Source organism: Schistocerca cancellata, chromosome 5 (assembly GCF_023864275.1).
Source record: "Schistocerca cancellata isolate TAMUIC-IGC-003103 chromosome 5, iqSchCanc2.1, whole genome shotgun sequence".
Taxonomy (NCBI): Eukaryota; Metazoa; Arthropoda; class Insecta; order Orthoptera; family Acrididae; genus Schistocerca; species Schistocerca cancellata.
In genome coordinates, this window is record NC_064630.1 from 35,740,364 (window position 1) to 35,762,297 (window position 21,934).

Below are 21,934 nucleotides of genomic sequence, written 5' to 3' on the forward strand. Positions count from 1 at the left end.
TTTATGAGACAGGTATGCCTCTTCACATTTAAAGCGCACAAATGTAAATTTTGTCAGTACTACTTTTCAATATGCTCTATGTATTGTTTTTAAGCTGTATACAGTTTGCGAGTGTATTTATATTTTTCCCATTTTTGCTGGAGGTCTGACGATGGTAATTAAAGACCGAAACCGGTAATCCGTTAAACAGAAATGATTGTGACCATAGACGTAAATTAAAGGAAACCTATTACATATACGGGTCACTGTGTTTTTTCGCGACGATGTCACAGCTTGTGAAACTAATAATCATGTCCAATTATTCCCCACTGATAAACTGGGAAGTGTTGCCGGCTCAGTGTGAGTACGTGAGGACTAAATCCACTTGATATGGTGGAAGTAGTGGACTCTGTTTTACCTTGCTGGTTTAGAGAAAATATCAAAAATCACAGCCCCTACAGCAAGGAATAGTAACCTGAAAACAACGAGCCACCGCTTTTAAGGTACATAATACTGGGTGGCAATATAGACAGGTTACATGTGTAATAATGGCAAGTAATGAAGTTTCTCTTTTCCCATCAACCTTGGTAATGGGCTGATTTTATCGCGAAACATGCCTTGTTAAACGAATCACACGTTTGGACAAGTGGCGCGCCCTGCTCCTCCCCCTCACCTCCTCTTGTATCTGGGTGAGGCTGCGCTGCAGCTCGTCCACCGGCGTGACGACGGCCTTGAGCGACTCGAGGCTCCTCTTCCTGACGGCCTCCGGCTCTCCGACGCTCTCCAGCAGGACGACGCTCTGCTCGAGGGCGGCGACGCTCTTCTGGACCTCCTGGACGGGCCGCGCGATGGCGGCGGCGACGCCGGAGAGGGCGGCCGGGCGCGCCTCCAGCGGCAGCGCCTCCAGCTGCTCCAGCGCCTCCAGCTGCTCCAGGCTGCGCTGCAGCTCGGCGGCGGGCCGCGCCAGCGCGCTCACCAGCTGCGCCTGCGCCTGCTCGTCGTGCGCCGTCGCCTCCAGCACCACCTGCTGCTCCACGGCGGCGACGCCCTTCTCCAGCTCAGACACCTGCCGTGACAGCGCGGCGAGCACCGCTCGCGACTCGCCGCTCATTTCCTCGGCCCGCTCTGCGGCCCGTTCCTCCACCTGCGCCAGAGCCTGGCGGATCTGCTGGAGGGGTTCGCTCAGCGCCTGCACCGCTGTAACGGACGCCTTCTCTAACTGTTGCTCGTGGGACTCGACGGCCACTGCCGACGGCGCCAGTGGAGACGTCGTTTCGGCTTCTTCCCAGGCTCCCGTAATCTTCGACTCAGCTGTAGCGAGGACGGCACTCGCTCCTTCTCGATTTACTTCAGACACCAATGCCTGCTGGGACGACGGAAGCGCTTCAGTGGTAGCGCTTCGGGCCTGAACCTGGTGCTCTATTCGCTCCAAACTTCGCTGTAACTCTTGCGCCGGCCCGGCAAGAGTTTGGAGAATGGCAGCTACTTTCGCTTCGATATCTGTCTCCAGCATCTTCTGCTCCTCGATTATAGCTACACCTTTCTGCAGTTCCTCCACTGGTGTCGCCAAGGCTTCCAATACTGACGAGCCAGCAGGAGCTGAACCGAGCTTCTCTTCCTCTGCTTCTTGCAGGACTTGCTCGTGTATCTGTGCGAGGTTCTCTTTCACCTGATTTAAGGTTTCCTTGGCAGCTGCTTCCGTCATTTCTTCGCCCGTTCTCTCTATAAGAGCGATGTCCTTCTTTATTTCGTCTACACGCGAACGCACGGCCTTGAGAGTCTCTGGCACTGGTACTTCTTTGACCGTAACCTTCTTGGCTACTTCCTCAGACAGGACCACTAATTTCTGCTGAAGCTCTCTCAATGGTCCTGCCATTTCTGCCAGAATACGTTTCTCCGGTGCTGTGCCCTCTTCAGAGGACTGACGCTGTAGTGTCGCTATTCCGTGCTGTACTTTTTCCAGAGATGCCGCCACTTCTTCCAGCGGCTGCTCCTGCTCTATGGCCAAAGCCAGTGTTTCCAGCGGCTGCGCTACACCTTGTAGTATGTCGACTGTCGCCCGATGTGGGAGCTCCTTTACACTGGACTCTACGAGCCGCTGTTCTGCCTGCTCGGCACTGGATTTGAGCTTCAGCAGTGGTTCAGCCAGTACTGCAAGTGCAGTGGCTTTAGCCTCCTCTCGGACGTCGGCTGCTCGAGCGAGGTCTTCAGCGGCATGGGAAATGCTTTCCAGGACTAGAATGCTGGCTTTATGGACGCTGGGCTCGATCTTGACGGCTCGCAGCATCTTTCGCTCTTCTACCGCTGCGAGCGCCTTCTGAAGACGGTGCAGAGGTGCCGTTAGAGGCGCGAGGACGGAGGACTTCTCCATTCCGGGTCCGACCCCCGATTCGAGCACAGCCTGCTGGTAAACTTTGGCTACGCCCTGCCGCAGTTCACTGACGGCACTCGCGAGAGCGGTTACCGCTGCACTCCGCTCAGCTTCTGCACTGTTTGGATCGGAGATGAGCCGCTGCACAGTTTGGACGGCGCTCTCGAAGGCCTCAAGTGGCTGCGATAAGCTCTCCAGCGACTGGACGGCGGCCTCTTCGGACACCGTCTCCTTAGGCGAGGTTATCTTGGCCTCGGCTGACTGAAGTTCGGTCAGAATTTCTTCGAGTGGTGCGCAGAGCGTGCCCAGCGCAGCCAGGCCCGACTTGCGCCTCAGTTTCGTTTTGGGTTCCGCCGACGCGCACTTTTCGAGCGCCTCCGCGCCATGGTGCACACGCCGCACTTGTTTGGCTACGTCGGAGATGACCTTCACGCGCTCTTTGACCTGTGTGGTCCTCGCCGCCGCTTCCCGGTGCTCTTCCACTGCGGCAAGACACTTCTCGAAGCTACGAATGGGCTCTGAGAGTATCTGCAGGGCAGAAATGCACGCCTTGCCGTACACTGGTTCCGCCTCCTGAGTCGCCAGTTGCTCCGCTGCCTCGAAAGTCCGCTGTAACTCTTGCACGGGAGCCGACAACTTCTGAAGCACAGAGATGGCAGCGGACTTTTCTTCTAATGTGGACTTATCTATAGATTTCAACTCTGCTTCCAGAGCCCTTATCGGTTCGATAAATCCTTCCAATACGGACAGATCCGCCACTTCAGACTGTATTCCCCTAGTCTCTGCTTCTTTTACAATCTGCTCCTCGATGGTCGCTACAGATTTGTGCATTTCCTCCAGAGGCTTCTTCAGTGCTTCTAGGACTGTCACAGTTCCGGTCTGGGCTTCGGGCTTCACTTCTGTCACTTTCACCTTCTGCAGAGTATCTATTTCGTTCTTCAGCGATTCTACAGATTGTGCTAGTTCCAGAATGACGGCAGAGCTCGACTTTTTCAGCTGGGTAGTCTCTTGTGTTCGAGCTTGGACAGTCACTAAGCTCTTCTGAAGTTTTTGCAGTGGCTGAAACAGACTCTCTAGGATGGACGGTCCTGTCAGGTCCTGCGCTACGCCAGACTCTAAGATGGCCTGCTGCTGAACAGCAGAAAGGCTTCGTTGCAGTTCTCTGATTGGACTCGCCAAGTTTTTAATGTCTGGCAAGTCCATTTTCTCACTAACTTCTTCTGTTCCATAATGAAGCCGCTGATCAATACTTTCTATTGCTTTCGTCATTTCTTTCAGTGGTTCCGCAAGCTTCTTCAAAGCTGAAATTGTTATAATTTCTGTAACAGTGTCTTTGCCAGAGCCTTCCAGACTACAGCGTTCCACCTCAGATAACTGTGTACGCAACTCCGTTAGTGGCTCCTGGAGGGTACTCAGCACCTCCAGCTTGCTCTTGCCTCGTGCATCTAGGAGAGCAGCGTGTTTCTCTATAGACTCTATTCCGGCGTGCAGCGCCTCTGCTGCGCTTACTACCTCGTCCAGCAATCTTATACCAGGCGACTCAGGTCTCTTTCTTTCTATTTCCTCCAGCTGCCTCTTCAGATTTTCGAAGGGCTGGACGAGGCTTTCGAGACATTCCAGATTTGTAGACTGGGGTTCGAGGATAGCTTGTCGTTTAATAGCTCTGATTCCTTTCTGCATTTCCTTAATGGGCTCTATTATAGCGGTGAGTTTCTTTTCGGGTGTGGGGTCGACAGACTGAGCAGCAGCAGTCAACTGCCTCTCCATCTTCTCGAGACCCTTCTGCAGTTGAACCAGCGGTTGTACGAGAGTAGCAATGGCAGGTATGTCTTCTGCAGAGAAGCTAGTCGCTTGGGCTATCTGAACCAGACCCTTCTTTAATTGCTTCATCGGCTGAGCCAGGCCTGTTAATTTGGACGCCGGTTCTGTTTCAGGCGTGAGTGACCCTACAACTGCAGCGTCTACGTCAGTTAGTTTTTTGGTCACCTCCTGTAGCGACAGTGTCAGTTTCTTGACGACACCGGAGGCCGGTATGAGCTCGGGAGACGTTTCGAACACGACCTGTTGCACCTGAGTGAGGCCCCTCCGCAGCTCCTGGAACGGCTGGCTCAGTTCCTCGTTGGGCTGGCCCACCTCGGCCTTCTGCAGCCCGTCGATGCCCTCCATGAGGTCGGCGACGGGGCCGGCCAGCGCCCGCAGCGCCGCGGCGATCTGGCCCTCGCGGATGGGCTCCTCCTCGGACTCGGCCGCCAGCTGCCGCTCGACCGCCAGCAGGCCCCTCCGGAAGTCGGCCAGCGGCTTGGCCAGCGCCCTGACGGCGACGGCGCCCCACGCGGCCGCCTGCTCGGCGGCGCCCTCCGCTCCGCCCCCGCCCTCCGGCGGCCGCGCCCGCAGCTCGTTCTGCGCCCGGATGACCTCCTTCTGCAGCTTGACGAGCGGCGGCGCCAGGTTGCCCAGCACGGCGAGGCCCTCGGTCTCCGAGACGGTCTTGCCGCGCAGCACGGCCAGCTTGGACACGGAGACGGCGCGGCGCGTCAGCTGGTCCACGGAGCGCTCCAGCGCCTCCAGCAGCGCCGCGGCGACGCCGGCGCCGCCCCCGGCCACCGCCGCCTCCACGCTGAAGCGCTCGCCGATCTCGACGACGGCGCGCTGCAGCTCGGCCACCGGCCCCGACAGCGTCTTGAGCACGGCGTAGCGCTTGACGTCGGGCTCGAAGCCGTCCTCCTCGGCCTCGGTGGCGGCCTGGCGCTGCACCTGCGCGATGCCGCTCTGCAGCTCGCGCAGCGGCGACAGCACCGCCTCCAGGATGGACGCGCCCAGCACGCCGGAGGACGGGCCCTCGCCGCCCACCTGCTCCTCCAGCGCCGCGATGCCCCGCTGCAGGTCCTGGAACGGTCTCTCCAGCGTCGAGAGGATGGACCGGCCGGCGTTCTCGAACAGCCGAGTGTCACCACTAGCCTCCAGCACGGCCTGCATCAGAAAAGTTCCATGTGTCATTTCTTCATATCACAGACAACGTCTGTAAATTACGGTGCCTCACATTTTCCAGTGTCACCGACCAGTTCCTGTTATACAGAAACCCTCGCTCTCTGAGGGTTCTGTACAAGCGTCATTATGTATGCAGACAATGATAATAATCAGTTTCCTTTAATTTACGTCTATGGTCACAAACTGTTTGATAACGGATTACCGGTTTCGGTCTATAATGACCATCATCAGATCCGTTTCATAAAAAGATGTGATGTTATTTATATGTATTTGACGATGCTGGTGCTGATTCCAAATTTAACATTTGACGATGCCACTATGGCTGCAGTACATTAGGACTTCGTTTTTATGAAACAGATCTGATGATGGCCATTATAGACCGAAACCGGTAATGTGACCATAGACGTAAATTAAAGGAATTTGATTACATATACAGGTCACTGTTTTTTCGCGACGATGTCGCAGCTTGTGAAATAATAATAATAATAATAATAATAACAATAATAATAATAATAATAATGAAACACTAACCCTTAACAGAAAACAATAGCTTGAAGACATCAAACAAGAAGAAAGATCATCAGGAAAATTCAAGGCAGAAGACATATACCCAAAACGGTTATAGGCTACAATCAATTAAAACAACAGATAAGTTTTCAAACGTCGAAATTGATGTTAGGAAAAGGCGAATGAAATTCTTCGGCCATCTTAGCCGACAACCAGAAAATCGATTGGCGAAGAGAATAATAGATTATGTAACCTCCACTTGAGAATTTCACACCTTGCGTAGATGAAATTCGAAAGGACCTAAATAATGCAAACGTAAGACCAGCCGACATTCTATAGACATCTTCAGACACAAAGTAGACAAATCAGAAGTTATACCAGAGCAACCAAAAGAAAAAAAATACAGAAAAAAGTGATCGGATGAGCGTAAACAAGCGTTTTCGGAAAGAATGAAAGCCTATTGGAAGAACAAGAAGAACTCAAACATAAACTGATCGAGTTATTTGCTTAACGACTTCCATTTCTGTTGTGAAGTACCGTGTGATGCAATGCCCACGTATTGTATTGTGTGTTGATTAGAATGAGCACAATCATTGTTAAACGTCCTCGGACAGACGGGGAATTATTGCTACATATAGTTCTACAGTATTAAGCAGACATTTGTCTACCAAGAAGAAGTGGTAGTGTTATTACAAGAGCCAGTGGGAAATCATTGTTTGCTGTCAAGGAGGCAGACATTATGTTGCAGCATTACCCACTGTACTGGCCAAATATTACGGTGGGAATTACAACTTGGAAGCCACTGTGTAAAAGCTGCTAAACCATCCATCAGTAGCAAAATCTTGTCAGCGGCTGCAATACGTTACTCAACATCACTAAGATATTCAATTTTGCATAGAGACGGACATATTGTAAAAGTCATGATTTGCCATCACCTTGTACAAGTTAATACAAGTTAAGTGTTTAAAAGCAACAAGCTTCATCACAGTGTTGTTTTCTCAATAGATATTTAGTGGGGCCGTATCACATACTGTGATATTTAATCAGCAATATTTTCAGATCATAAGCTGGATATCCCCTTTACGAACCATGAACCTTGCCGTTGGTGGGGAGGCTTGTGTGCCTCAGTGATACAGATAGCCGTATCATGGGTGCAACCACACCGAACAACTTCCATAAACGTGACTCTGTGTGACACGTCCCCTCTCAGTCACTGAACGTTTTACAATGAAAAAGTATCTTGGAATTGATTAGTTTATGCCTATCAATATTTTAGAAGCAGTGGCTTCATGGCCATGATAAATTTCGTGAACAGTTTCTTTATCTTCGACATTTTAACTATGTTATATCTCTCATTTTATATGCAGTGGACGGAAAGTAAACGGTATAAACTGAAATGATGGTTCAACCCAGCAATAATAGCAATAATAAAGTAAATGGTATAAACTGAAATGATGGTTCAACCCAGCAATAATAGCTAATTAGGCATGAACCATGGACCTTGCCGTTAGTGGGGAGGCTTGCATGCCTCAGCCATACAGAGAGCCGTACCGTAGGTGCAACCACAATGGAGGGGTGTCTGTTGAGAGGCCAGACAAACGTGTGGTTCCTGAAGAGGGCAGCAGCCTTTTCAGCAGTTGCAGGGGCAACAGTCTGGATGATTGACTGATCTGGCCTTGTAACAATAACCAAAACGCCCTTGCTGTGCTGGTACTGTGAATGGCTGAACGCAAGGGGAAACTACAGCCGTAATTTTTCCCGAGGGCATGCAGCTTTACTGTATGGTTAAATGGTGATGGTGTCCTCTTGGGTAAAATATTCCAGAGGTAAAATAGTCCCCCATTTGGATCTTCGGGCGGGGACTACTCAAGAGGACATTGTTATCAGGAGAAAGAAGCAGGGATGGATAGAGGACAAATGTAAGGATGTAGAGGCTTATATCACGAGGGGTAAGATAGATACTGCCTACAGGGAAATTAAAGAGACCTTTGGAGAAAAGTGAACCACTTGTATGAATATCAAGAGCTCAGATGGAAACCCAGTTTTAAGGAAAGAAGGGAAAGCAGAAAGGTGGAAGGAGTATATAGGCCCGGCCGAAGTGGCCGAGCGGTTCTAGGCGCTTCAGTCTGGAACCGCACGACCGCTGCGGTCGCAGGTTCGAACCCTGCCTCGGGCATGGATGTGTGTGATGTCCTTAGGTTAGTTAGGTTTAAGTAGTTCTAAGTTCTAGGGACTTATGACCTTAGCTGTTAAGTCCCATAGTGCTCAGAGCCATTTTTGGAATATATAGAGTGTCTATACAGGGGCCATGTTCTGGGGGACAATATTATGGAAATGGAAGAGAAGGTAGATGAAGATGAAATGGGAGATACGATACTGCGTGAAGAGTTTGACAGAGCACTGAAAGACCTGAGTCGAAACAAGGGCCCCGGAGTAGACAAAATTCCATTGGAACTACTAACGGCCTTGGGAGAGCCAGTCCTGATAAAACTCTACCATCAGGTGAACAAGATGTATGAGACAGGAGAAATTCCCTCAGACTTCAAGAAGGATATAATAATTCCAATCCCAAAGAAAGCAGGTGTTGACAGATGTGAAAATTACCGAACTATCAGTTTAATAAGTCACAGCTGCAAAATACTAACGCGAATTCTTTAGAGACGAATGGAAAAACTGGTAGAAGCCGACCTCGGGGAAGATCAGTTTGGATTCCGTAGAAATGTTGGAACACGTGAGGCAGTACTGACCCTACGACGTATCTTAGAAGAAAGATTAAGGAAAGGCAAACCTACGTTTCTAGCATTTGTAGACTTAGAGAAAGCTTTTGACAATGTTGACTGGAATACCGTATTTCAAATTCTGAAGGTGGCAGGGGTAAAATACAGCGAACGAAAGGCAGTTTACAAATTGTATAAAAAGGAGATGGCAGTTATAAGAGTTGAGGGACATGAAAGTGGAGCAGTGGTTGGGAAGGGAGTGAGATAGGGTTGTAACCTCTCGCCGATACTATTCAATCTGTACATTGAGCAAGCAGTAAAGGAAACAAAAGAAAAGTTCGGAATAGGCATTAAAATCCCTGTAGAAGAAATAAAAACTTTAAGGTTCGCCGATGACATTGTAATTCTGTCAGAGACAGCAAAGGACTTGGAAGAGCAGTTGAACGGAATGGACAGTGTCTTGAAATGTGGGTATAAGATGAACATTAACAAAAGCAAAACGAGGATAATGGAATGTAGTCAAATTAAGTCAGGTGATGCTGAGTGAATTAGATTAGGAAATGAGACAGTTAAAGAAGTGAAGGAGTTTTACTATTTGGGGAGCAAAATAACTGATGATGGTCGAAGTAGATAGGATATAAAATGTAGACTGGCAATGGCAAGGAAAGCGTTTCTGAAGAAGAGAAATTTGTTAACATCGAGTATAGATTTAAGTGTCAGGAAGTCGTTTCTGAAAGTATTTGTATGGAGTGTAGCCACATATGGAAGTGAAACATGGACGATAAATAGTTTAGACAAGAAGAGAATAGAAGCTTTCGAAATGTGGTGCTACAGAAGAATGCGATGATTAGATGGATAAATCACATAACTAATGAGGAGATATTGAATAGAATTTGGGAGAAGAGGAGTTTGTGGCACAGCTTGACTAGAAGAAGGGATAGGCTGGTAGGACACGTTCTGAGACATCAAGGAATCACCAATTTAGTACTGGAGGGCAGCGTGGAGGGTAAAAATCGTAGAGCGAGGCCAAGAGATGAATACAATAAGCAGATTCAGAAGGATGTAGGTTGCAGTAGGTACTGGGAGATGAAGAAGCTTGCACAGGATAGAGTAGCATGGAGAGCTGCATCAGACAAGTCTCAGGACTGAAGACCACAACAACAACAACAACAACATGCTGGATATATGTAGACATATATAAAGTGCTTAAAATTGTTATTGCCATATTAAGCAAAGCATCAGATTGTGTACAAGGTACCAGCTATTTTATTACATTGACAAGTATAATAAAAGCAGTTGCGGAAGAAGACAAGAAAAGGTACTCTGCACATTTTCATTACTACAAAAAACATTATTACTGTGGTATTCAGAACATACGATTTTGCTGAATCATGGAGTGTGACAAACTAAATTTATGTTTCAACAAATGTTTTTTTACGTTGCATTGAAGTCCTATCAGTTCACAAATTCTTCACGTTGAAAATTATCAGGGAACATCACTGTAAAAACCCATTTTCAGTCATTTTTTTACGTTGCATTGAAGTCCTATCAGTGCAAAAATTCTTCACGTTGAAAATTATCAGGGAACATCACTGTAAAAACTCATTTTCAGTCAGTGGTCAATTATGTATAACAATAATGTTAAAGTAGGATGTTTATTAACTGTAAAAGTTATAAATAACACCTAAACATTAACTAAGCATCTTCAATGATGTTTTCACTCAACATTTCAGTGTTATTTTACACAAAAGTGTCTCAAGTTTAAAACAGATTTATTCTACATAAAAGTTTAAAGTAGATTTATTTTATACTGATGAAAGTGTATTTTGCCACGGTAACGAAAGTAATGCATGTGTAGGATCCATATTGTCAATATGCACAGTATGTCCTTATTTCAAAGTGGTTATGACTTACATTGTGTGCTGTCCTTCCCCTTTTTTGCTTGTAAAATTACTATATCGACTACAATTATTCAAAATTAAAGAGTGTGTGGTAAGAGTTTAGCTCTCCAGTGCTTAGAACGATTAGTGACGTCAACACTGATGTCTTAATCCACGCCAAGTGTCCGCCCATTATAATTACGACTGCGATCGCCAAACACGGTCATTTATCCATATAAGGATAGAACTGGGTGGGCCATCGCAGGGCCTCTGTACTGGAAAAGAACGAGTCGAAAGTTATAGGCGAAAACAGTTCTCAAACGTCTGACTGTGGAACACTTTTACTGATACCGTTCTTGCTATGACTGTAGGGTAGGCAACCTTCAGAGGTTCAGTGGGCCAAAACAAGGAAAATATATCCAGTAGACAAGAGCTCTAAAATAAGTGATAATTAACTGAACCCCATTGATGACCATGCAACTTCTCTAGAATAAATGATAATTAATTGAAGCCCTCAGCTGCCAACAGGTGTTGTTGATATACCTCGATGAGGAGAGCTGAAAATGTGTGCCCCGACTGGGACTTGAACCCGGGATCGCCTGCTTACGTGACAGATGCTCTGTCCATTTTTTTTTTAATCTCTTTTTTTCTCTTTCGTTCGTTGTATCTGCTCGGGGCGGACGTCGTAAGACACCCGTTTTTTGGTTCGCTGTTGATCGGTGAACTCAGTTTTTTTATTACAGAGGGCAGCTAACCCTCTGACCGAACACGCTGTGCTACCGTGCCGACGTCCATCTGAGCCACCGAAGACACAGATGAATAGTGCGACTGCAGGGACTTATCCCTTGCACGCTTCCCGTATCTATTAGGTACATTACGTATTTAGATTGTGGACAGTTGGGAGTATGCGTCTCACGGGAAGTGTGCAAGGGATAAGTCCCTGCAGTCGCGATATTCATCTGTGTCGTCGGTGGCTTAGATGGATAGAGCGTCTGCCATGTAAGCAGGAGATCCCGGGTTCTGGTCGCTGGCGGGGCACACATTTTCAGCTGTCCCCATGGAGGTATATCAACAACACCTGTTGGCAGCTGAGGACTTCAATTAATTATCATTTATTCTAGAGAAGTTGCATGGTCATGGATGGTACCTGTTCTCTCGAGAACAGTTACTATCTTCATATCTAAGATAAGTACCAGCGAAGTTCTGAGCACTTTTTCATCTTCCTCTATTGAACAAGTGCTCATAGCTCTTGGGATATGCATTTTAGAGATCCGTTTTACTGGAAATTTTTCCTTGTTTTTGTCCATACTACCACGTGTGAATGTTGCCCTACCTACAATGTCAGCAACAACAGTACCGGAACATGAATTCCAGTGTCAGAGGTATAAAAACGGGTTCGGTTTATAGCTTTCGACTCGTTCGTTCCAGTAGAGAGACCCGACCTGAATCTGATACATTTATCCACGGTCTGCCCAAGATTCAACATAAAATCAGTACGTGGAGCAGGAACACCTGTTACATAGGAGTATGCGGTGACGGTCTTCCTGCAGTGTCACTCTGTTTACTCGTGTAGAGCCCATGTTTTTTGTTCCCGTACCTGCTGCTGCAGGAAGGTGAGGCCGCGCTGCAGTTCCAGCACAGGGCGGGCGATGCCGTGCAGCACAGCCGACGGCTCCGCCTCCTGCTGCTGTTGCTGCTGCAGCTGCTGCAGCTGCAGCTGCTCCGACACCTGCGAGAGGCGACGATCCGACACGGCGGCGCCCTGCGCCGGCTCTGCCGACTGCAGACACCACAAACTCGCTCTTAGCCATTCCATTCGTCTGCTCTACTGGCAATAACTGACAGGGAACAAACTGAGGCACAGCGAAACAACAACAATAACAATACTGGACGAGTTATTTATGTGGCGTTTCTACAGTGCCAAGAGGAAGTGCATACTCATTATCGGCTACCTGTTTCACTGACTTATTAAATCTTCTTACTAGTGTTTGTCTGGGCACGTATGGCATGGCTATATCGGCTGTCTCTCCTAAGAGGCGTCATGCGCAGTTTCTCTGGCGTTTCGACACATATCTGCACTCGATTTTGCAAGCTATAACTGACGTTGGCCTAAACAAATTCTGCCCATCACTACTTTCGTGCACCACCCATTGTCGAAGGAAAGCATCGGTTTGATTCTCATCACGAAGAAAGTTATTTTTAAAGTGGAATGTTGTGACCAATCTGAAATTAGCCTAGTGCGATGTTTGTTCAGACTATCGGTATTAATAGGGAGAGAAAAGTGATCAGTACTCCAGCACCAGCTGAGGAGAGCTGCTGCATGGTCACAGCAGCTAGCGTGGACAGGTCACTGCTGGAATACCTATCAGTTTTCGTGTTTTACTGTCCGTTTTAATACAGATCGTCCAAAATCATATCGACTACACTAATTTCGGTTCGCTCGTACATAAGATTCCACTTTTAAAATAAATTTGTTTGTAACAGGAAGTGAAGTGAAATGTCGTGAGGCACGGGCCTTCCGGCAGGTAGACCTGAATGTGTGCCGCAAGTCTTTTGAGGTGACATCACCTCGGTGACTTGCCTGTCGATGAGGACGATGACACGAACACCCAGTTCCTGAGCGAAGAAAATCTACAACCTAGTCAGGAATCGAACCTGAGTCCCCCAGTATGACGAGCTGGCGTACTGCCCACTCAGCTACGGTGGTGGACTACAGGTAATAAATGAACACTCTCCGTCGGCCTGGGCGTTGTATGAAAGATGTTATGAGCAGCACCTGTTTGGGTTGACTCCAGGTACACATTGCAAAAAATGGTTCAAATGGCTCTGAGCACTATGGGACTTAACATCTGTGGTCATTAGTCCCCTAGAACTTAGAACTACTTAAACCTAACTAACCTAAGGACATCACACACATCCATGCCCGAGGCAGGATTCGAACCTGCGACCAGAGCGGTCACGCGATTCCAGACTGAAGCGCCTAGACTGCACGGCCACACCGACCGGCGGTACACACTGCAAATATCTGCTGCAACCCCAGAGAAAATGCGCCTGCTGACTCTTAGGAAGGACATGTAGTATAGGATTATCGTTACTCAACATAGCAAACTATAATCCAAACTATAATCCTGTCCACACCGGAAACTATCTTGGTCTTGTCACTTGGTGCAGCCACATTTTATTTCAAAGACATGTGCAAGAAGGGTTGTGATTGGGGAAAATGTATTTCTGGTCAGCTATTAACATCATTAGATTTATTGATGAAGAGGAGGAGTAAAGTATAATTTTGGCAATGGAGAAGGTGACTGAACATGCTTCCCAAATGTTAAAGTTCGGTAAATCAGTGGTGTACAAACCATGGCTGGAGGGAATGGGAGTCAAGTACTTTCTTCAAAGAAGAAGAAGACGCAGAGGAAGAAGAAGAAGAAGAAGAAGAACGAACGCTCTCACGGTAAGTCTCTTAGGTGATATGCATATAGGTGCTATTAGGAAGAAATTTCTTTTATGGCTATAAGAGATATAAGAGCACACAAATTTTGAATGAACTTCACCGCTTCTTCTATAAAAAATAACTTCATTGTTAACAATTAAAGCCACGTGGGATAGCCGCGCGGTCTGAGGCGCCTTCACACGGTTCTCGCGACTACCCCCACCCATCGGAGGTTTGAGTCCTCCCTCGGGCATCGGTGTCTGTGCTGTCCTTAGTGTGAGTTAGTTTAAGTTAGTTTAAGTAGTGTGTAAGCCTAGGGACTGATGACCTCAGCAGTTTGGTCCCATAGGAACTTACCACAAATTTTCCAACAATTTAAGTATCGGAAGAAAACATTCTGTCCAGCGGATTCAGTTTTAAAAACTGACAAATTATGTAAGCGATTAAATGGCAACGACTATTCTTAGAAGCAAATAATACGATACATGTTAAACTTTGCATAAAAAGAAGCCTTGCAAATTGAAACTGCCAGTAATTTATTTTCACAAGTCTGAAAATGGACAAATACTGCATTGTCAAAAAGCGGTTTTAAGTTACATTGTATGAGAAGAATTTAAAAATGAAAGCGCCGATGAACACATAAATTCTTCACTAGACGTTTAGCACATCACACCTCCTCACTTGTATGAATTATCTTTGTAACGTTACTTTACAAAGTAGTAAAAGAGAAGGCGGGTTTGACTGAGCAACATGTGGCTCACAGGCTGCCGCAAACAAACTGGATCCAGTAGGTGAGCGAGAGCTGGAAGGTGGTCCCAGTAACAACTCAGAGAAATGTAAAATGCTGCCGCTATTTTGGAAACATACTCTCTATGTGTGTGCCGTCTGACGTCACGTTGCTGGGGTTCATGGCCCTTGGTGTCCTTATAAAGGGGTTGAATCGTCTCGGGGTATCAGCAGCATCAAAAGTTGTCAAGGCCGTTATCCTGCTGCTCATCAAACTGAACAGTCCTTCGCGATAGTGAAATGTTTGTAAATCAAAGCCCCAAGCAAAGGGGTGGTCTGACTGACATCCTCCATGACACGCCCTTAGGCCTTCAAGTGTCGTTTCTGAGCAGTGATGCGTCTGAAATGTTTTTGTCGGCTGCCTAAAAGAAACCGCGTGATTTCAACTTTGGGAGTCACAATTCTGACCTCCGGTGCAGGGACGTCAAAAGAAAGGGTGAAACGTTCGTAAGAGGGGGTGTGACAACCTTCCCATGGGGTGAAACGTCCATGGTGGCGTTGGCGCTGACATGACAGAATTGTGATGAAATTTAGCGTCAATGTGACATGGTTAACCTACCTTACACGTCACATGAGCGTCTGAGCTCTGGCCTTCTCTTTCACATGCGTCGCTAATTGAAGCATTGTCGTGTTAGAGGGTAATATTGCAAGATGCCATGCTTTTGCACCATTACAGACGAAGGTTGTAGGTACCTTTGAGCCAAGTTCAAAGTCTGGCGTAGCAGTGGGATACAATTATAAGATTTCGAAAAGTGATACTTTCATCGTGTTGCGCAACGTATTTTACATTGCAGATCAGGTTTTAGGTAGTTATTGTGAACCGATATATGCATAGGTCAGGGATAAGAAGTCAAAGAAGTATTGATTATGGCTGCTCTTATTCTGCTAGGCATCGAATACTCTAAATCGAATTAAATTCCGTCATCTGAGGAATTATGGAATACTTACTGTGTAATTAAGCAGCATGTGGTAAGTGTCTTGAGAATTCCCCAAGAGTACTTTTACTTTTAAAACGCAACAATGAGAAGTGGTAGCTGGAGGTTTTGCTTCACCCTCTTCACGGCAGTAAGTGAGTGTTCTAGAACTCCTTGGTAGCTGGAGAAACCTTCGAAAGATAAGCTCTCGAAATTTTTTACTGACGTTGAGTATGCTTCTGATACTTCACAACAAAATGGCCTAAAGAGATAAAGGCCCAGCAGATGCCAGCTCACAAGGTGAAGTTGAGAGCGTAATTTGCATGGATAGAATTAAGGGAGAACTGAGCAGTACTCAAATTTTCTGTCTCGATACGTATTCGATTAAAAACTTCGAGGTTCGCCGATGACACTGTAATTCTGTCAGAGACATCAAAGGACCTGGAAGAGCAGCTGAACGGAATGAACAGTGTCTTGAAAGGAGGATATAAGATGAATATTAACAAAAGCAAAAAAAAGGATAATGGAATGTAGTCGAATTAAGCCGGGTGATTCTGCGGGAATTAGATTAGGAAATGAGACGCTTAAAGTAGTAAATGAGTTTTGCTATTTGGGGAGCAAAATAACTGATGATGGTCGAAGTAGAGAGGATATAAAATGTATACTGGCAATGGCAAGGAAAGCGTTTCTGAAGAAGAGAAATTTGTTAACATCGAGTATAGAGTTAAGTGTCAGGAAGTCGTTTCTGAAAGTATTTGTATGGAGTGTAGCCATGTGCGGAAGTGAAACGTGCACGATAAATACTTTAGACAAGAAGAGAATGGAAGCTTTCTAAATGTGGTGCTTCAGAAGAATGCTGAAGATTAGATAGGTAGATCACGTAACTAACGAGGAGGTAGTGAATAGAATTGGAGAGAAGAGAAATTTGTGGCACAACTTGACTAGAAGAAAGGATAGGTTGGTAGGGCATATTCGGAGGCATCAAGGGATCACCAATTTAGAGCTGGAGGTCAGCGTGGAGGTTAAAAATCGTAGAGGGAGACCAAGAGATGAATACCCTAAACAGATTCAGAAGGATGTAGGTTGGAGTAGGTACTGGGGAATGAAGAGGCTTGCACAGGATAGAGTAGCATGGAGAGCTGCATCAAACCAGTCTCTGGACTGAAGAGCACAGCAACAATAACAAACGTATTCGATGCTACTGCAGTATGGCGATGAAACGGGGCTAGAATCTCTGAGTAAGTCTGAGTTGCAAGAGGTGAGGGGTAAGATAAATGATAACATCGATAAGGTAAACTCCAGCCTAAAAACTGATTTTAAAACAGAGAACAGATATTGAAAAAGTAAATTCCAGGGTAATGTTACACCTGACATTGGAAGTAAAGAATGACATTGAAAACCAGTTTGCCTGATATAGAGATCAACTCCAGCTGGAAGTTAAATCACAGTTGACAAAGATTGTTTGAAAGGCAGACAGGGATATAAGTAGAAAGCAGAAAGCAATTGGAGTTAAAGATGCTAAATTAAAGTAAATTAGATCTCTGGAGGGAATGCAACATGTTGCGACATAAAGCAGTTTGCTTACTGAGTTGAAATTTCCATTGCACAGACACTTCATAATTATACACTCCTGGAAATGGAAAAAAGAACACATTGACACCGGTGTGTCAGACCCACCATACTTGCTCCGGACACTGCGAGAGGGCTGTACAAGCAATGATCACACGCACGGCACAGCGGACACACCAGGAACCGCGGTGTTGGCCGTCGAATGGCGCTAGCTGCGCAGCATTTGTGCACCGCCGCCGTCAGTGTCAGCCAGTTTGCCGTGGCATACGGAGCTCCATCGCAGTCTTTAGCACTGCTAGCATGCCGCGACAGCGTGGACGTGAACCGTATGTGCAGTTGACGGACTTTGAGCGAGGGCGTATAGTGGGCATGCGGGAGGCCGGGTGGACGTACCGCCGAATTGCTCAACACGTGGGGCGTGAGGTGTCCACAGTACATCGATGTTGTCGCCAGTGGTCGGCGGAAGGTGCACGTGCCCGTCGACCTGGGACCGGACCGCAGCGACGCACGGATGCACGCCAAGACCGTAGGATCCTACGCAGTGCCGTAGGGGACCGCACCGGCACTTCCCAGCAAATTAGGGACACTGTTGCTCCTGGGGTATCGGCGAGGACCATTCGCAACCGTCTCCATGAAGCTGGGCTACGGTCCCGCACACCGTTAGGCCGTCTTCCGCTCACGCCCCCAGGAATGTGTCAATAAAGTTTCCCCTTCCTGGGACAATGAATTCACGGTGTTCTTATTTCAATTTCCAGGAGTGTATAATGAGTGTCTGAAATGTATTCGATTCTGTATGGGAGTGTTTGAAAAATACAACAGAACATAATCTGACAATAGCATGTATAGAAAAAGCAGTGAAAACTCTTTTATAAATTTCTCACTTTAGAATTTTGTGAAATATTTGGCTAATTATTTATAAAGGATTATCAGACTTGCAAGAACGTAGAATTTGCATTTGTGTTTGGTGTGATGGTTCCAGCTCCAGAGTTTGCAATAACAGCCCATTTCTTATACATAGTGCACTGAATTTTGTAATGGTATCAGGACAAGATTTTGTTACAGACACATGTATGTCTTCTCTTGTCTAATATTGTGTTGTTTTTGCTTTTAATTTCAGAACTACTATCTTTCTAACAACTTTTAAATTTAGCACTTTGGTATAGATATTTTTTTACCAATAACATATTTCCATCATTGTTTACATTAATATTATGGTGTATATGTTCATCGTACCTATGTACTCCTTCTCCTACAATGAGAATTTTTGCAGTCTGCATTTTACATTCGCAAAGGATACTCAAGAAACTCTTTCTCAATCACAACACTGTACAACACATTATAGTGCTTCACCAACTACACACCTTCTTGCTCCGCATCAGAGAGTGATTATGTTACAGGATTAACCAAAAGACATTTAAATGAATTAAAGGGATATATTGTAGTGACAAAAGGAGCTGTAAGAAAAGTGTTATTGGTACGTTTCTGATTGGTGAACTTACAGATAACAGCATACGTCCTCGAAGGTGGATCCCGTCCAGTGCCCAGCATAAAAAGAAAGATGCCCTTCACTACAGGAACGGGACGGCGGACAGAGAATGGCTCGGCTCGTGGGACGGTGCGTACCTGTTGCTGGAGCAGCTGGCTGAGCTGCCTGACGGGCTGCGCGACCGTCTCCAGGATGGAGGCGCTGGTGCGCTCGAGCAGCGAGTGGTCGTCCTCCTCGGCCATGACGGCGCGCTGCTGCTCCACCAGCTGCAGGCCGCGGCGCAGCTCCTGCACCGGCTGCGCCAGCTGCTCCACCGCCAGCTGCTCCGGCTGCTCCAGGCCGCGCCGCAGCTGCTCCACCGGCTGCGACAGCGTCTCCAGCACTGACAGGCTGGTGCGCGCCAGCTGCGGCTCCGACGCCGACTCGGTCCGCACCTGCTCCTCCACCGCGGCCAGGCCACGCTGGATCTCCTGCAGCGACCTGACACACACCCGCACCACTCGAAGTTACACTTCACGCTGTAGCTAGGTTCCTGTGCCGTACTTACAGCGTCAGTCCCAAATAATGTACTACATACGATCTCATACAGTGAATTACACACTCCGACATCACGAATCCCATCTCATAGCTAATTACATCCCACCTCTGCTAAGTCGTGTGATATCGCCTAACTTAGAGGTAGCCAGTGGATTTGTAGCTGCTATATCTGTGGGTAGCTGGATATAAGTGCGCATCTCAGAGTTCCAGAAGAAATTGAGAAATTGAGTAAACTGTCAGGTGGGAGAGCAGCCTGTGGAGGAGTGACCCAAATTAAGGGGCTCCGGAACGCCCTATACTTGCAATGTTAAAATAACGCTTATAAATTACATCTTTCCTCACAAAGTATTTGAGGTAGGAAGTTGAACTTTTTACAGATTATTTATTGGAATATGGGCTACAACTTAACACAGGGATTTTACAAAATTTTAGTTCAGTTATTAAAGATGATTTTTTTCAATTGTAATGAAAATTCACAACATTTTTTTGCAATTTTTTATTTATATATTCAAAAATATACAGGTTTTTGGAAAAAGGCTGTGTTAAATTATGCAGAAGGTACTGTGTAACATTTACTGAAAGTTTGAAACAAATATGTTTGGAAGATCCTTAGAAAACATGTAATTAGTATGAGAAAATAAAAGTTTTGGGAATCGAGCGACAAAGATTGGATTAACTTTTTAGTGCATTCCAGGTCCATAGGATGGATTATCTTCATCCTCTGCAAACTCCTCCTCCAGCTTCCTCTTGTTCCTCCTCCTGTTTACTCTTGCTTGTATTTCTAGACTCTTTACAGCCCTGTCTGCAGCCCGAAGGCGTTCCTTGTCTAAAGCAAGCATCGCTCGTACCATGTTAGAACCTATCTTCATTCCCATATTTCCCATATTTCTAAGTACCTTCCACCTTACAATGTTGCCATCATTGAAAGTCGCAACAGCATCATACACACCAAAGTGAAGTGTTTCTATTCCAACAAATACAGTCTTGGGGATTCTCGACCATATAACACTATTTACACTTTCATTGGGGTTTTGAGTTTTTCCGTGAATACACTTTTTCAACAGTTCAGGTGCTGCTAAGTCTCTGAAAATAGGTTTTATCACCTCCATTATTGCATGAGGCAGACTATGCTTATGAGTGTACACTTCACCAGTTAGCAATCCTTTGTTATATTTACACCAACTGCCTTCTTCTTTGGGACACAAGCTATGTTGGGGATTTTCATCGGTTGAAGAAGTAAGAAAAAAAAAAAGAGCCCAAACACTCTTCTTCATTTCGTCGACACTTTGTGTATTTTGCCTAATAGCCATTCCATAGTAGTTCTGTGTTTTGTCAAGAAACAGAATTAATTACTTCGAGATAACGACAGAGTAAATAAACATGAAACAATCACACCAGCGATATATATTGAACCATCACAGGTTAGCCACAACACATACTTTATCTCACATCACTAAAATGTACCTGATGAACACGGACGTTAATAATAACACCATTTGACAGCAGTTTAACAGCGCCACAGTGGGTCACGCCCATGTAGAACACATTTCAAAAAAAATTTAAAAATAGGTGTAGTCTTCGGAATTGAATAAATTATATATCTATTGAAAGGTAATAGTCTGCAGATTCAGAAAACGCAAAAAAGTGAAAATTGAACTTTTCATGATTTTGAGCCTTTCCGGAGCCCCTTAACTGTAGATAACCGAAATGCGACAGACTACAGGCAAGGCAACAGACCAGGACAAGGGCAAGCAACTTGGACAACAACGACATGCTACACAAAGCGGTCACCATGACAATGACAACAAGGCCAAGGGCAGTGCAGAGAGAAATCCGAGTCGCAACTGGAGAGAGTAACTGGTGACGAGCAAGGTAATTATCGAGCAGTACTGGTACAGCAAAATTGGATCGGAAATTGTCAAGCAACTCCACTGAACCGACTGACTGTGCACCGTGCAGCCACCGATGCACCACCTGGACAGAATGCTAGTGTCCGTCGCACACATGTGGCGTGAGACAGTGGCGCCCTCGCTATGCCGGCACAGCGCTGCGCAGCTGTGGTCCCCTGTAAGTCCATTTCTTTTGACAGCCATTCGAGCTCTGTGGCTCCTGATACCAGAGTACTCATGGTAGAAATTTCGTTGACAACACACTATGAGATCAAAAGTATTTGGACACACAAATGACTGCTTCACAAATGCTGCTTTATGACAGGTAGCATTGTCACGCTGATACAAAAGGTCGTCATCCTGGACTGTTGCTCTACTGTGTGCATTGCACAATGCCATACAATTTGTTAGTACCCTTCTGTATTTAGCGTTTCCTTAAGCACAGAAGGGAACTGCACCATAACAATATCTACACCGAAACGCTACCATCTCTGTACCTTGCTGGTGGCACAACACATGATCGCAGATAATGTTCCCCAGGCATTTGCACAAAGCAAAACACTTCCATCCGGTGTCCATGGGCTATAGCGTGATTCGTCACTCCATACCACTCGTTTCCAGTCATTCACTATTCAGTGTTGGTCTTTACACCAGCTAAAGCGTCGCTTATGGCTGACTACAGAAAGGCGTGTGTTCCTCCACCATTGCACCGCATTATTTTTAACTCCCTACACACTGTCATTGTGCTATCAGCTCTGCTTGTAGCACTTTGGCAGGCAAGTGATTCCCTCCTCTGATTTCATCCGATTTTGTACATCCATCCTGCGCAATGCTCGACGATCCCTGCCTGCCTGCTCTTGACCTAGCCTGGGTGTTCCTTC

General features: G+C 46.4%; 1 protein-coding gene across 1 annotated transcript in view; it reads right to left on the reverse strand.

Moving 5' to 3' along the window:
- The window catches only part of LOC126188350 (titin homolog), a 1,721,077-nt gene that overhangs the window by 1,184,387 nt on the left and 514,756 nt on the right, over positions 1 to 21,934 (reverse strand). The window contains exons 17-19 of the mRNA XM_049929949.1: positions 18,765 to 19,107; positions 12,040 to 12,222; positions 653 to 5,320 (exon numbers count right to left, since the gene is read on the reverse strand). Coding sequence (XP_049785906.1) covers positions 653 to 5,320; positions 12,040 to 12,222; positions 18,765 to 19,107 — 5,194 coding nt within the window. The remainder of the gene's footprint in view (positions 1 to 652; positions 5,321 to 12,039; positions 12,223 to 18,764; positions 19,108 to 21,934) is intronic.